The sequence below is a fragment of the Polypterus senegalus genome, chromosome 12 (assembly GCF_016835505.1).
Source record: "Polypterus senegalus isolate Bchr_013 chromosome 12, ASM1683550v1, whole genome shotgun sequence".
Classification (NCBI taxonomy): Eukaryota; Metazoa; Chordata; class Cladistia; order Polypteriformes; family Polypteridae; genus Polypterus; species Polypterus senegalus.
The window spans coordinates 43142101-43160179 of NC_053165.1; the positions used below are offsets into that span (position 1 = coordinate 43142101).

The 18079-nt window shown below is 38.7% G+C and overlaps 1 protein-coding gene across 1 annotated transcript in view; it reads right to left on the reverse strand.

Annotated features, from left to right (window-relative positions):
* The window catches only part of LOC120540322 (transketolase-like), a 32246-nt gene extending 19405 nt beyond the window's left edge, over positions 1–12841 (reverse strand). Inside the window, exon 1 of the mRNA XM_039770980.1 lies at positions 12538–12841. Coding sequence (XP_039626914.1) covers positions 12538–12644 — 107 coding nt within the window. The 5' untranslated portion in view covers positions 12645–12841. The remainder of the gene's footprint in view (positions 1–12537) is intronic.
* Positions 12842–18079: the final 5238 nt, after the last annotated feature.

Consider the following 18079-nt stretch of genomic DNA (forward strand, 5'->3'; position numbering starts at 1 on the left):
ATGCAACCTGAGTTAGGGAAACTGTTGGAATGAAAATTCAGAGCACAATCAAGTCGCTTTCTGCATGCTGATTAGAATTCACTTCTTCAGAGGCAATCCACGTATCTCTTTGGACATGCACATTAGACTTCTCGCTCTTAGTCACACAAGTCACTAAATAAGATTCACATATCACTGGTTAGCGGGTTAGGGGGCACGCAGCATGCTTTTTTACAGATATGTTTGTCCTCCTCCTGCTTCTCCTTTTCCTTTTTCCCGCATGAATATTTATACACCTGCAAGAAGACATCAGTTAGGAAAATATTAACAGCAGCCAGAGAGAAGAAAGTACATCTTCTGAGGAACACAGTTCTCCACATCACACCCATAGTAAGTCTGTCCCATAGAAAAGCACCATATAAGGAGAAACGGAAGTGACGGGTACTAAGCATCCAGAACCCAGAGTGCAGGGAGACTGAAAGTCAGGTAAAGGGAAACCCAAAGAGGAATAGGGAGTTTGACTTTGGGCATCCGGACTGGAGTGTTGAAAAACATAAGGAAATGTTAGCAGAGAGAAAAAAAAACAGCATTTAAAGTACACGGCCAGACTTTGTACCTCTGTATACGCTCAGTCGTAACTCCTTCTATTGGGAAACTCCTGCATCTTTCACTGGCCTTCATTTCTTAGACGTACAAGGGAGTTTAGCAATTACCACAAATGACCTACACCCAGTTTAGCAATAGCGCCTCCTAGTAGCTCTTAGAAACACAGCACACTTGATCTCAGGTATCCAGGAATAAACAGAGTAAAATCAGCAGTGCTAAATTAACATTTTACTTTGTTTTACACTTCAAGATTGTGTTAGTTTTAATATTTGTGTGTTATTTAGTATCATATACATTCCTATAATTTCCAAATTGTTTCTCCTTTATTTGTCTATGAAGAAATGAACACAAGGAAGAATTCCGGCTGACTGTCTATATGAGGGTGCAGCACCATGGTCAGCAGTATGGACTCCCAGCTCCATGTGACTGAGTGCGACGCTGAGCCTAGTCGATGTCTATCATGAGTTTGCACCTTCTGCCCATTTCATGAGTGTTTTGCTGCATTAAGCTGTATTCTATCCACCTCCCAAAGGAGTGCAAAAAGCTGTCGGCCCCTCTACAGTGGGTTTCAGCCTTGTGTCTGATGCTGCCAGGATGGTCTCCTGTTCCCAGTGACACACTATTGGAATAATAACCACGTCTGGGAATAATACCAGTGCTACACTTCATCCTTCCAATGCTGATTTTGTAATTGCTCACTGTTCTTTCATTACATAAGATATTAGGTTTCATTCTTTTAAATAAAATTACAAACTAATTATTAGTGTCAAAAATTAAACGTTATTTACTCGTTCCCTGAACAGTACAGTATAACAATTTGAGATGGCCTGAGCTACAATTAAATAATTTTTACTAAGCGCATTACTTCAATACATATCCACCCCGGCACATATCGAGTCAATTTTTAGTAACTAATTTAAAAAGTCACTTTTGGGGTAGAAAAGAAGACCTCAGTACCCGGATGAAAAAGTTTGTTCCTCGTCCAACCCTCTGAGTCGGTGCTCAGGATATAAATATGAACGACCTTTGCAGACAAGTGTGACCAAACGGAAATACTACAGTGAGTTCAGCGCTTCCCTTTGGCATTCGGTCGTTTAAAGCACTTATCTTATCTTGATTAATTTTAGTGTATTTCGGTAAATTCAGTGTTGTTATGTATTCACGCCTGTACTCGGAATGTGCACACAGAGTGCATGCGCAAAGTGAGTGTAGCGGTTTTCAGAGACTGTGTATATGTGATTCAAAGGTGCAGGTATTTTTCACATAACTTACAAAAACAGAGTTCATCTTTACTTTGGACACGTATTTCGGGCGACGTGTGCCTCTTGTTTGTTAAATGACGAATTTGCATGGTGTCACTTGACCGTAACGGTGACTGTTCACTTCTTTTTTCGGCTGCTCCCGTTAGCGGTCGCCACAGCGGATCATCTTCTTCCATGTCTTTCTGTCCTCTGCATCTTGTTCTGTCACACCCATCATCTGCATGTCCTCTCTCACCACGTCCATAAACCTTCTCTTAAATTCGCAACTGGGCGGTAACTGATTGACAAAGAATGTCACCATTCACTGTTTTAGGATGCACAAGTGGGCGGGACTTTTCGCTGTACCTTCATTTTTTTTTTCTACCGCAAAAGCCTCTCGTAAATGACAGGCGAAGCTGTGACCCTGAAAATGATTATCACTTCTTGTTTTTTATGTGTAAATTAGCTGGAGGTATTACTGCCTGACTTTGTTATTGCACTGTTTTATGCATATAGTGCCACATGAATGTGACATTATTTATTTATTCAGTGCGAGATGTGTGTGATGGAGCAATAAATGAAAACTGGATTTTGACACGAAAGTAAATATCATACATTAATCTACCAGATACTGGTGAGTTTTTTAATATTTACTTTACTTAGGCTTTTTTTTTTCTCCAGCCGTCTGGAGTTTTTTTTTTTGTTTGTTTTTTCTGTCCTCCCTGGCCATCGGACCTTACTCTTTTTCTATGTTAACTAATGTTAACTAACGTTGTCTTATTTTAATTTCTTATTTTGTCTTTTATTTTTCTTCATTATGTAAAGCACTTTGAGATACTTTTTTGTATGAAGATGTGCTATATAAATAAATGTTGTTTTCGTGTATTCAGTTACCCGTTGTGTATGTAACGTATTTCACATGTAAATAAAATTGTAGCTTAAATGTTTCAATTATAATTTTTAATTATACTTTAAATTGCGTTTTCTTTTGATGAATTCGCGCATGCACAATTTACTGTAGTAAAGATGCCTAGCTAAATTAATAAATAGTAGGTTATTGCCAATAACTTTAGTAAAGAAGCCAACAAAACTTCATATATATATATATATATACACACACACATACTGATTATACATGAAATGTATGTTGTTGTACCTTGCATAACTGAATAACCTTTATGGCACAGTAACAATTCAATACATTTATGGTCACTACAGTATTTGGATTTAATAATCTTCATGTGGGAAAAGGCTGACTTGCATAAATAAGTTGAGCCGAATAATGCAGTCAAGGAGCTTTTGAATTCAGCAGAGTGGAAAATGACGGCTGTCCGATTAACCGCGATTTTAGTTCCCTCTCCTTTCTCTTTCTCAGATCGCTTTTTGGAAGGACGTCAGGTTCATAGTTTTTATGAACAGTTCGAAAGTGCCTTTCCACATTTTCCTTCTTTGGATGGTTTATGGGGTCGTTATTGTTAAGTGTGCAGAGTACAGTGACATTTTTACTTGCATGTGCTAATCAATATGATTAGTTAGTACTGTATAACTGCCTTACCTCGAAACTTCCGTCTGCTTTATTTGAAAAATCCCATTAACATACAAACAAAATGAGAACACTTATATTATACATGTATTGGGGCGTTTCTTTTTTAGCAAGGCTAATTGACAAGATGTTAGACTATAAACCACAAGGCTTCTAGTTTGATCCCCAACACTGACTCCCCCTAAATAAGGTACTTAACCTGCTTACAATGTAAGGTAACTGGCCTGTTATGGTGGAATATAAACTGACAGGTGCAAAATCCTGGAAGATGATGATGAGAAGAAATTGTCCAATAAAAACATAAAGAAGAAACAAAATTCTCAAACCTGCTTAATCCATTTCATAGTCATAGGGGACCTGAGCCAATCCTGGCAGTGCTGGGCATAAAGCAGGAAACACTCCTGGGCAGGCTACTCATGCAGGACCAATCTGAAATCTCCCATTTAATCAAACCAGCACAAGTTTTGGGATGTTGGTGGAAAATCGACACAGTGAAGTGAGGAGAACATGCAGACTCCATATGAATAACAAACAGGTGTAGGATTTCAATCTGTGGAGTAACAGCACTGCCCACTGTGTCACCATGCCTCCCATAATTAAGACTTCAGATATTTGAGTCGATTGCTAAAATGCGTCTAAAGATACAATACACAAGTCTATTTAAATTTTAACATCTGTAACTGGTTTGATCTTTTGCAAGCTGCTTTATTCTTCTTGTATAGTGAAAACTGATTCATGGCTGCTAGAAATGCTTTATTGGAAGAGGTAACCATTTTAAATGTATATTCAGTACTGTATGTGCAGGTCTGTTTTCATCTGTATTTAATGGGATATGTTGGAACATGGAAGATAATATTCATACATTCTTGGAAGCTCTTTAGATATAAAAGTTAACCCAGTGTGAACATCTGTGCCTTGTGTCTGTCAGGACAAAGCTTCAATCCTGCATGCAGCTCTGAATTGGATTAGGTGGACATGGAAACAGATGGATGGAGGATGATTTAGTGAGCAGATGACCCAGTAAGATTCTGGTTGTACTTGGCAGGAATGGCATTTGGTAGATTTAGACGATCAGTTTTGGTACTTTTACTCAATGTGATAAGAGCTTTGTCTCTCTGCTTGTGACAATTAGAATTAGAGTAATTCTTTGGGAGATCCTTTGGCTTTGGATGAAGAAGTTCACAAGTATTGTTTTAGACATATTGCTGATAACTGGGACTTTTGCAACACCTGGTGCTCTATAAGTAGACTGAAAATAAAAATTTAAAGTGCTGCAAACTAAGTTGCAAAGCCCCCGTGATTTGCTTTTAGTGTCAATAGTATCAAACTGAATATACAGGCATAGGATACTGGCTCTTTATGTTTGTGGCTCCTTCTCTCGCACTCAAAAAGATGAACTAACATCAGAGTTGTTCACTTTATCTAAATAACTCAAAGTAATTATGTTTGTTGGTTTTACGTGTCGTTTTCTAGTTATGTTGACATAATTCTCTTAGACATCACAGTACCACAATTAAATCGTGTTGAAACAAATCCATTAACTTATTTTCTTTTAACAAAAGCATAACCAGCCTTTGTGATTGTTGATAATCATATTCATAATTAATACTTTTATAATACTCAAAACATGGTATGCCCATTTTCACGATGCATAATTCCTTTAAGTTGGTTTAACTTAAAATAAACCAGTTTTATCCATGTGACTATGCTTTATTTGCATAAAGACCCACCCCTTTTTTTGCACTGTGATCCAAGTTTTCTCCACACCTTTGTACGTTTAGAAGGAACGCTAAAGACTAATTTTTTTTTTCTGAATGTCATGCATTTTGATGGTTGTGGAAGCTAACTTATGAAACTTTTAATTATTTTTTTTTTTTTGGAAACACAAAAGAATATTTTTTGACTCCTTTTAAACCCAGCTGGATTAGCACCAAAAGCATCAGAGGCTAAAAGGGAACAAGTCAAGTCAAGTTGGGGAGCATGTACTGGTACAGTGTGTTGCTGCACCCACTACAAGTCAAAACAGTTCAGGATCCCGGCTGGCAACCCCCCAGGCAGACATGCAGTCCAGTCCTATACCCTCCGGAAATGACCCTCTATCTGAAGAAGCCAGGTGTTACATGGGCGACCCCTTGGCCTGATCCTGCCACTTGGGTCCCCAACAATGAGGATCTTATGAGCCGGATCACCCTCAGGGAAACATACCAAGGGAACGTTTCAGTATATTTTAAATAAAGATAAATAATATTAGATTATAATACACTTACTATAAAATAGACTTCAAATAAAATTTTTGTTGAGTCTCAACAAGCTCAGCATTGTGAACTAAGCTGTTTCACTAAAATTAGTTTACCTGAACTTCATAGAATAACTACTCCATTAAAACAGTCCACTTGTGTATCAGACTCTATTCCTACAAGCTTCTCTAAAGACGTTTCTGATCTACTTATTAACAATGTTCTTGAAATAGTAAATTGCTCATTAGATTCTGACATTTTCCCAGATTCTTTAAAAACTGCTGTAATTAAGCTTCTGCTCAAGAAAAATAACCTTCATTATTCTACCTTAGACAATTACGGGCCAATCTCCAATCTGCCTTTTGTCAGTAAAATTCGAGAAAAAGTAGTTTTTAAGCAGTTAAGTGATTATTTGGATAAAACTTTTATTCTTGGTATCAGTCAGGCTTTGGATCAAATCATAGTACTGAAACAGTTCTAGTGAAATCAGTAAATGATCTGTGAATTACTGCAGATGCAAATAAAATATGTGTACTTTTTCTGCTAGACTTGAACACAGCAGTTGATGCTATTGACCAGGGGTGGGCAGATTCAGTCCTGGAGGGCCGCATTGGCTGCAGGTTTTTATTCAAACCCAATTTCTTAATAAGAAGCACTTATTGCTCAAGTAACACTTCTGCTTCACTTTAGTTGTCTCGCTCATTAAGATTTTGAACCCTTATTGCTTATTTTAGTCTTAAACAGCTGTAGTCTTGGTTTTTAATTCATCCTTATTAGCAATAAGTTGCAAAGGACAAAAGAGAACAGCATTTCTCCATTTAGCATGTTTCCATTTACACCTGTGTGTATTTATCATGCACTATTGGGTTTAATTAAATACTTGGAAGGAAAGTGAAGAGAAAAAAGTGAAGCACCGAGAATAAGTCATCTGGTCTAGACTTCAAATCATTTGGATGATATCCTTAGAAAGGAAAAAAAGTCTAGGATATGAGAATGGCTTGACATGGCAGAGTTAAAGCACTAGCAAGTCATGAAATTAAATGATTGACAAGGATTGGTTACTATATTAAGCAACTGGGTTGGACCAAAAACCTGCAACCACTGCGGCCCTCCAGGACTGAATTTGTCCAACCCTGCTATAGACCATGATAATCTTATAACCCACCTTAGCCAGTGAGTAGGGCTGTCATGTACTGCTGTAGTCTGTTTTAAATCATATATTACTGGAAGGAAATGCTTTGTCAGTTATTATGACTGTGCATCAAAAATACATGATATTCTACATAGTGTACCACAGGGATCAATTTTGGAACCACTATTATTTTCACTTTACATACTTCTGTTAGGCCAGATACAGTAATCTCAAAATGTAATGTAAATTACCATTGCTATATTGATGATACACAGCTCTGTTTATCCATTGTGCCTGATGACCCAGATGCTCTAAACCCTTTAATCCACTGCCTTACTAGTGCACTATAACAGAATGGATGCGTATGAATTTCCTTAAACTAAGCAAAGAACAAACAGAACTTTTGGTTATTGCCAGCAATAAACAAAACGAGAATCAGAAACAGAATTAATCACCTGGGCTGTGAATCAAACCAGAGGTCAAGAATTAAGGAGTTATTACTGACTCTGAACTTAATTTTAGATTTCATATTAATAATATTACCAAGACTGCTTTCTTCTATCTAAGGAACATTGCAAGACTGCGATCTCTTATAACATTTAAAGATGCTGAAAAACGAATACATGCGTTTGTATTTGACGGAATAGATTATTGCAATGCTCTCCTATCAGGACTACCAAAGAAGGAAATAAACCGGCTACAGCTTGTCAAGAATGCAGTAGCAAGAATTTTAACCAAAAGGAAAAAATATGATCATACGTCTCCAACTTTACACTGGCTGCCAGAGTCCTTTAGAATAAAATACTTTTACTTGTATATAAGGCTTTAAACAATCTTGCCCCTATCTACATCTCAAAATACCTGTTTCCTTATGTGCCAAATTGTAATCTTAGATCTGCAAATTCTGGTTTACTCGTTATTGCAACATCTAACCAAAAAAGTACTGGTGAGGCAACTTTCTGTTCTTATGCACCTAATATCTGGAATAATTTACCAACAAACACATGCCAGGATAAATCTGTGGAACATTTCAAAAAAACTTCTAAAAACCCATTTTTTAATCTAGTTTTCCAGTTATTATATCATAATATAGTGGTCCGATTATAAGTTTAGCTCTTTGATGTGTTAACCAGTATTAATCCATTTTTTTTTTTTAATGTTTTTGGTCTCCCATCCCATGTGGCGGCTTTATGAGCCACTCATAACTTCTCATAGCACTCTATTCTGCAGTCATCTGCGGTGCTGGAGGAAATGAGGAGGCCTTGGGAACCTTTATTAATGACTGTATCAACTGTGCCCAGTGAAGGGTGGGCAGCCAGCTGGCCTACAGTAGGTCATTCAGACTTCTATGATGTAGAGACTGATTACCACCAGACATAACTACATGATTTGCTCGCTTCTGTCTAGCGAGACCTCCAGGCGTTTATTGTTCTCCTATCACCCAACGTAGGAGTTTTTTGTTTTCCTCTCTGCTGCACTCGGGTCATATCTGGGATCCACAGTTGGTTTGTCGTGTGGTGTGTGCGGCAGTGCGCTGTATCAGTGTGTGCGCCTAACCTCTCTCTCTCTCTCCACTGTGTCATCTGGTCATCTGGTCAACCAATCACATCCAGGAATCAAACAAAAAACTCCATCTACATCCTAATTCTACCGAAACAGCGATGGACTGTTTTATTTGCTTTTTTATCTTTTCATTAACTGAAATAACATTAAACTATTTCTACTCAATGGGTAGCTATGTACATATTTACATTGGTAAAATGCAGATTTGTATTTATTTTTATACATATTATTTAGATCTGATTGTTCTGTTGTCAACCTTAATGTATAAATATTTTAAGTAGAAAACCTTTATCTGATAAGAGTGAAGGTTTGTTTTGCACTTTAGTGGTTGCTTAACAATACCTGGTTGATTTTGTATTTAGTATACTTACATTTATTAAAAATAATCATAGTATTAAAGATAATAATCCAAGTAAATGTGGCATACCTTTGCTTTTTCTTGATTAATCTGAGGAAAGTACTTTGAGTTGCATGTAAATGTATGATAAGGTGCTACATATATATATATATATATATATATATATATATATATATATATATATATATATATATATATATATATATTATAATACAACAGAATTACTGATATAAAGATTACATAAAAAGTGCAATCGTCCAAATAAAAAGATGAACGTCTTCCATATTCTTAACTGTGTGTACAGTATAAATTGCTATTTGAATATTAATTACACCCAGTTTCACTGGATAGCTTTAAAATAACCTCAATGAATTGCATTGCATTTTCTGGAATTGCTAAAGCCATCTAAGCATGGATTAATTAACTCCTTCAAGTTAAAACAAAAATAAATATGGTTAGGCTAACAGCCACAAAAAAGTGAAAACAAATGAGTGGATATGTTTGACTTTAGTCCTATCAACAGTTGTACTGTATGCTGATGTAAAGCTGTCTGCATGTCTCAGACGAACACTCTTTGATCGAATGGAAACGTGTGGCCTAACTGATACAATTCATTTATTAATTTATTTTTTGAGTGGTGATCTCACTGCTTGTGTCTTCCCAGGAGGCTTTGTCAGTCTTTGTGTTAAATGGCACCCTTTTCTCCTTTGTATCTTAAATTGGCAAAAATATTGTTTTATTATCCAGCTTGCTCTTCTGTATGCACGGCATGGATGGTGAAGCTCCTGTGCTGTCATCTACTTCTACAGGTATGTATACCAATTTGTCACGTTTTAAGACTTTACATATCCTTTTCTAAAAGAGTTGAATTATATTTTTTGGGTGTGACATGCACAAATATAATTTATGCAAAAACAAGTTAAAGTAATGGATTTTATTACTTTAAACACCAGCATCAATACCACAAATAATTTCTCGAGTATAATTCCATTGCTCAATTACCTTATGTTGACTTTGGCCCAAATTAACAAGTTTTTAACTTTTAAGCATATCGTTTGGAAAAATGGGTTGTTACACGGCAACTTTAAGTTGATTCAAATGGAAATGAACGAGTTTGTAAACTCTACAAATCTGTTCCTAATACAACTGAACTGACATCATTTTATCATTTATTTTTTAATTTTGATTTGATATACTTTATTAATCCCCTAGATGTCATGGTGACTCTGTTCATTTATGTTCAAGCAAATTAAATCAGTTTCATAGCCATATCATCATTATTTGCACTACAACATCCAACAGCAAAGTTGCCAAGGGTCAGGTTCTCCCAAACAGGTGATTTTTTTTAACATTTTCTAATTGGGAAATGAGACTTTGGACATTTTGTAGATTGTGCAGCTTTTCAGTTTTTTTTTTTGGCAAAAATGATGAATTTACATAAGGGAACCACCTTCCTTTGTAACAATATTGTAAAGAGTTTTGGGGACCTCTACTCATTTGTGCCTGCCAATCAAAGATCAAGGCTCTGTACATAAAAAATGCCTTTCTAACCGATAAATATTTGTACAGTTACGAAAATGGCTTTAGGCTTGTGTGTGCTCAATAATCTGTCAAATCAATTACACACGGTACATTGCAAGAGCATGCGTGTATTCTCCATGTGAAGATGTGAACATTAATTACACTCTTGGATGTCATTTGTTATTTTGCTGGCAGGCCTCTGGTTGGCTTTTCTGGATTGAGAGTATTGCTATATGGACGAAGACTGGTTCAAAAAAACAATGGACCTAACAATGATATGACTGGGTGGATTTTACTTTGTGACCAGCTAATGCACACAAAAGTGTACATCAGATCTACATATTTGGTTTAAATTAGAGCAAATTCATTCCAATTAAATGGAAATAGGTAGCATAATTTCACTAAGTAAATCTAACAACTTATTTTTTTCAATAACAACTTGCTGTAATAACAAAATATTAGAGTGTTAAATCTCCACATCTGCTGTATATTAATACTACTTAATTCGATTAAATAGAAATAGGTATCATAATTTTATTAAGTAGATCCTATTAGGTTTTTTCAGAGTTTTTCTTCGTTTAGTGCTTGATAATATCAATGTATTACACTTTTCATTTATCTTCTATTGCACTTTATCTTGTTGCTTTGAAGGATATACTTAGATGCTCTATAAAGTTTCTTGTGATGATTAAGATTTATGTTTGTTTACAAGGATAAAATATGAATAAAAATAAGATTTGTTCTGTGTCAGCTAGCAAGGTAAAACATTTCTTCAGAAATGGGAAAATATCACGTGTATATAAGACATATTCCTAATTGACTAAAAATTCCTTATTTTAATCAGATCTTCTTGAAAATGGCAGGTAAAGTTCAATTTTCTTTGGATGTTATAGGATGATATTGACAGAAGTACCTCAAGGACCCTGTCCATTACCCTGTGAATGGCCGTGAACATTCTTTCACACCATTTCTATTGCTTTTCTGTTACTGGCTCCGCTGCTGTGGACCAGGACACGAATTGCTTAAGAGGCACGACCTACAGTGTTGCAAAAGTTTAAAGAAACACAGTACAGCATTTAGCAATAACACAAAAGACAAATAACAATCCCCTCTGCGCTATTTAAAAAGTCTTTCCTTGTTCTCATCAGCTTTATTTACACCTTTATTAGTTTTTTTTTTCCTTGAAATTCACCCTAGAATGTGCTAACTGCGTTTTCTTTTTGTGTCTCTTTATTTTAGAGAAGATATAGGAGTCATCTTTACTTGTGAATAATAAATGCCAACCCTCAATCATTTACTCGCTTCTGCTTGCTGATTCGCACCTACTGCATAATGGCATCGTGTCCTCAAGTGTCCCCCTCCAAGTGCCGGTAGGCCGCCACAGCAAAGCTGTCAGAAATTTGAGTCTTGCTGTGCCAGGCAGACAGGGTGACACGCAACAGCGCCCAAGTGTAAAACAGGGCGCCCTGCGACTTTTACCTGTTAACGCTGTCGGCCATTTCAGTGTCTTACTGCACGTCCACCTGTATACAAAACCCGAAAGGCGCAATACTGGGAAATAAGAGATCGTTGGCTTTGAATTTTTACAAACTTTCCCATACCGTCTGCAGTGTGTAGAATTTGATCTTCTGCCAACATTACGCTTTCGCAACGCCAGGCTCAATCAATCGCTAACCTTCCTGTTCCGTTGTAAAGCATAAGGAAATGGTGAAACGGACTCGAGCGCCTTTTGGTCATCTTTCTACTGCTTTTCTAGCAGGTCATTCTTATTTCGAGAAGTAGTGTTTCAGCCACAGACGATCAGGGGGAATAGCATCTGACCCGGATATTTCCGTCCGGGCCAAGTGACATTTCCAATCCTTAAAGCACTGAATGCACGTGTGCACAGCGCGGTTCTAATACAAGCCCCATCGCGCGAACTGTTAGATCTCCGTTCGGTTTAAGGATACAGCAATGGGCGGGACGGTATGCGCCGATTCAGTCGCTAATTCTGAGCAGGAAATGTCAAAGCAAACATCTAGTGGACAATCAGATGGAGGGTGATGCTGTCACCGTGAAAACATAAAACTATCTGTTTTTTCCCAAGCACGAAAGAGACGATGTGCTGTCATATGACACATAGCAGAGAGTACAGAAATGTTCCGGAAATTATTAAGACCTCTTCCCAGGTTGAGGAGCGCGTGACGTGCTTTGGCACACATTCTAAAGAATTTCACTCAAAAATGTCCGAGCTATCGTTAATTACGCTAGCGCAATGATACAGGAGGCAGCATATCGATGCTCCTCGGTTGCCCACACGATGCCAGTCTTTTGTCCCGCCTCCCGTTCTCAGTGCCCCCCCAGTGCCGTCCTCTTACCCCGAGCCTGCCGCCGTGGTTGCTTTGATGGAATTGATGCGGAGACGGTTGGCGATGTCTTTCAGCGCCAGCAGAGTCTGCTGATCGGGCTTGTGATAATGCGCCATGATTGAAGAAGAAACTACGCGGACGTCTAAGCAAAAAGGAAGCAAGCAATAAGCCCGGACAGGTGCCTGCGAAGTGCGAGCTGTCAGAGTCGCTGGCACAGGCGGTCTAGAACGAATGGAAAATCCCTCTGACACGCGCACATATAGGCGCAGTCAGCTCGCCCGAGACCTCCCACCGGACGGCTCAGAAGAGTACAGTAACGGCCCACTGCCTGATGCCGGTAGGGTGGGACTCAAAATGATGAGTGGGCGGACTCGGAGCAGACCTGTCGCCATGAGACCGGAATTTGGCGTCTTTTCACTGTGCGTACACTAGGATTTGGCGGGCAAGGAGAAATGGCAAATGTAAAGACAATTAAAGTCAATGCTAGTTGGTTAAAAGAAGACGCCGTAATGCATACAGCAGCATTTCTTCGTTTTCTCAAACCCTAAATGTAATTATTCTGCTTTTATAAAATTGGCAATGGAACGAGTGGTGCATAGTATAATGAGATAAAAGTAGTATGCACCTTGGCTTATGGGACGTGACTTAGAAAGGATGTCATTATCGCTAAATGTTTATCTTAAAAAGTCGTTTGTTTACTGTTCAAAATAATGACAGGGCCCTAGATTAATACCAGAAGTTCGGTTTTCAAAATTTGGGTTGTATTACAATATGTTGAGCCGTCACCTTAGGCCAGAAATACTAACTCTATGAACATATGAACGTGGAGAATGCTACATTTTAGGGTGGCGTGTTTTTAATCTTACAAACGGGGGCGCTGATGCCGTGCTTCTCGCTCCACTGTACCTCCGGACAACATGCATTACTTGGCTAAACCAGAGATTCCGCCCAGTAAAGCAAAGCTAATGCTAACTAGGTAGAACTCGCTTCTTCTTAGCAGGTCTGTGACGTGTTGTGGGAGGATCGTTCACAAATTTCTTTGAATAATTCTCTAATCTACCAATCACTGTCGGCAATACTGTCATTCGAGGAGAAACGGCAGAGCTTTGATCCCGCCCCTGGTAAGTGATTGGATTCTTAGAACACGATTGACGAGTGATACGTCCACTTAGCCGATCCCTCCGGGTTTACTTGCATTTTGGGTTGGAATTTGTGGTCCTAACCGAGAGTTTTAAATGTTGGAGAATAAAACAACTGTTCGAACTCGCGCATGTAGCTGCTTTCTAATTAACCATGTAGCCATCCATTTTCCAAAACTTATTGTAGCAAGCATCGGACCCAGTGCGTAATAACCATGACTTAGGTGTCAGCCCATCGGAAGGAAACGCGCGCACACACACACACACACGCATACACACACAAAGGGCCAATTTAGCATCGCCAATCCATCAAACCTGCAGGTCTTCGGATCCAAAGCAAAGTCACATGGGTAGAAATTGCATAAACCACACAATTTAGCACTCAGCACTTGAACCACAAGCAAACAGCACTGGCACTGCGCCACTGTTGAACAAACGATGCCAGCCAGTTATGGAACATAGTCACTTATATGAGTTCAACGTCACACAGACATAAAATATTTCAAATCATGATACAAACCCCACAAATCCATACATATCAGGTTTATCTGTTCATGATATGTGTTTAATTATTTTCTATCCATCTACTTGCACATGTATCTAAGCAAAGCCGAGTTAATGAGTGCAAAGCAGGAGCCAAACTCTGCTGAGCACTCACTCACTTCATAATGTGCTCAATCCAATTCAATTCAATTCAAGGTCACAGGGTGCCACACAGCCGGAGCCTATCTGCTTGGCAAAGAGTGCAAGCAGGAATCTGTCTCTGGGTGGGACACTGGACAAATGAGCAGGAAACTTGTATCAGTTAGATGTACTAAAACACGACCAGTAGACACCTAAAAACCTTTTAAAACAGTTCCTTCTAAGGATGGATTTTTTTTGTCATTAAAATTAATATGTTTTAATTTACTTTAAGTTTAAATTTAGTTTGTCATTATGAGGAATAAAATATCCATTCATTCTTCAGTCATATTCCAAAATGCATTTTAAATTCTTATCTTCCCACGATGGTGTAGCTACACTAGTGTGGCAGTAATTCACAGCTAACCAGCTTGGGACTACCGTAAAGCAAAAACATTTAACAATAGTCATTTTTCTCTATGAACTTCTTTTCATTACTTAGAAGAGCCTTACCCAAAGGGCACCTCTTACAAGGTACAAGCATGCCATACCAGTGAGTAAAAAATCCATGACTGAGGTGCTTTTTAACCAATGCCCACGGCTGTGCTATAAGCAGATGCCAGCAGGTGGCAAGCAGCAGCATCAACATCAATCATAGACATGGAGCACAAGAAAGTGGCCTCTTTGGCTGCTAGTTGACTTTTAGAAAGCATACAGAGGGACAGTGGGCTGCTGATGTACCACTGAGAACAGAGCAAAGCAGCTCACATTTGCAAATGGAAAAAGTGTGGTCACCTGAAGTATAAAAGATTCAGAGTCAAAATACTAGCCTCTGACATGGAGACATGGATTAATGCAAAGGGGATGACAGAGCTGGAAAAAGGACTTATGATTTGCCACGTGGAACATAAGAGCTTTAAATGGAAAGGAGACCAAGGCTGGGGAGGAAATGATAAAATAAAATTGGAAATGTCAAAAGTCTACACACCCTTGTTAATGCAAAAGCTAAAATCAAAATCGGGTTACATTTTATAGAACCTTTTAAACAACATTATTTATTCTTAGAAAAAAGTTAAACATAATAAATGTGTGAAAATAAGAAGAAAAGAACTGGAGAACAAGAAATGGATAATGGATTCACTTTGAAGTATTCAGGGGCACCAGAGGGAAGAAGTGCAAATGAGACAGTAAGAGCCACGGTATCTCCAGAGGCTAAATACAAAGTGTTGGGATATGGAGCAGTGAGCCCCAGAACCTTAGTGGTAGATATGAATTTAGAAAATAATTTAACCGTTTTGCAAGTGCACACCCCAACAGAGGATCCTGATCTACTAGAAAAATTGACCTTCTGTGTGGATTTTGAGATATTGGTGATGTTCTCTGGAAAGAGAAATACAAGTATTATGATTATGGAAGACCATGACTTTAGTGGTAAATACACTGTAGAGAAGATTCAAAATACAAATTGACCGAATTCATACAATAACATTTGAATCTAAAGGATGAAACCTAGGGAACATAAGAGATTGGATTACCTAAACAGAAAATGTACGATAAGCAGCGTGAGATTTAAAAGTAATATGAGGGGTAAAACTGTCAACTAATCATACATTTCTGATTTTTTTTATATAGGAACAATAGAAAGAAAGAGAACATAAGAAAGAACAGACATAGCAGAATGGTGTGACATGGACTAGAGAAATGAATATCAAGAGTGACCAGCAGAGCTTAAACAAATGTAAAAGGGTTAAGAGTGACAAGAAGTGGAGGAGAAGAGTAGTAGAAGGAGGCAGGATGAAGAGAAAGAGTAGAAGCAGAGATTAATAACGAGGACATGCCAAGGCTATTAACAATATAAAGATTGTAGTGTGGGGCAAAAGGACAGTAGTGGAAATAATTACGCTTTTAATGAGGAAGTGCATACAGGGTTGTCAATGTCTCTTTCATGACATCATGATTTACATATATATATATATAAAGGGGAACAGGAATGAATGAGGAAACTACAGATCTGCATTTCTATCATCAGTTGGTTTACAAAGTATAGATAGATAGATAGATAGATAGATAGATAGATAGATAGATAGATAGATAGATAGATAGATAGATAGATAGATAGATAGATAGATACTTTATTAATCCCAAGGGGACATTCACATAATCCAGCAGCAGTATACTGATACAAAGAAACAATATTTAATTAAATAGTAATAAAAATGAAAAATGAAAAAAATAAAAATAAAAAAGCAGACAATAACTTTGAGTAATGTTAGCATTTACTCCCCCAAGTGGAATTGAAGAGTCGCATAGTGTGGGGGAGGAACGATCTCCTCAGTCTGTCCAGGCAGCTACTCCTCTGCCTGGAGATGACACTGTTCACAAAATGGTCATTGAAGATACCCTGGAACAAGAACAAGCAGTCTTTAAACTAAGGAGACCGGTGCTGGACTATATAAACTGCTCAAAAAAATTAAAGGAACACTTTGAAAACACATCAGATCTCAATGGGAAAAAGAAATCCTCCTGGATATCTATACTGATATAGACTGGGTAATGTGTTAGGAACGAAAGGATGCCACATCGTTTGATGGAAATGAAAATGATCAACCTACAGAGCCCTGAATTCAAAGACGCCCCAAAAATCAGAGTGAAAAAATTATGTGGCAGGCTAGTCCATTTTGCCAAAATTTAATTGCAGCAACTCAAAATTGTACGCAGCACTTTGTATGGCCCCTGTGTTCTTGTATACATGCCTGACAACATCGGTGCATGCTTCTAATGAGATGACAGATGGTGCTGTGGGGGATCTCCTCCCAGATCTGGACCAGGGCATCACTGAGCTCCTGGACAGTCTGAGGTGCAACCTGGTGGCATTGGATGGACCAAAACATAATGTCCCAGAGGTGTTCTATTGGATTTAGGTCAGGAAAGTGTGGTGGCCAGTCAATGGTATCAATTCCTTCCTCCTGCAGGAACTGCCTGCATATTCTCACCACATGAAGCCAGGAATTGTCGTGCACCAGGAGCCACTGTACCAGCATAGGGTCTGACAATGGGTCCAAGGATTTCATCCTGATACCTAATGGCAGCCAAGGTGCCTTTGTCAAGCCTGTAGCGGTCTGTGTGACCCTCCATGGATATGCCTCCCCAGACAATCATTAACCCACCACCAAACTGCTCATGCTGAATGATGTTACAGGCAGCATAATGTTCTCCATGGCTTCTCCAGACCCTTTCACTTCTGTCACGTGCTCAGGGTGAACCTGCTCTCATCTGTAAAAAGCACAGGGCACCAGTGGTGCATCTGCCAATTCTGGTATTCTATGGCAAATGCCAATCGAGCTGCATGCTGCTGGGCAGTGAGCTCAGGGCCCATTAGAGGACATGGGGCCCTTGGGTCACCCTCATGAAGTCTTTCTGGTTGTTTGGTCAGAGACATTCACACCAGTGCCCTGCTGGAGGTCATTTTGTAGGGCTCTGGCAGTGCTCATCCTGTTCCTCCTTGCCCAAAGGAGCAGATACTGGTCCTGCTGATGGGTTATGTACCTTCTATGGCCCTCTCCAGCTCTCCTAGAGTAACTGCTTGTCTCCTAGAATCTCCTCCATGCCCTTGAGACTGTGCAGGGAGACACAGCAAACCTTCTGGCAATGACACGTATTGATGTGCCATCCTGGAGAAGTTGGACTACCTGTGCAACCTCTGTAGGGTCCAGGTATCGCCTCATGCTACCAGTAGTGACACTGACTGTAGCCAAATGCAAAATTAGTGAAGAAACAGTCATAAAAGATGA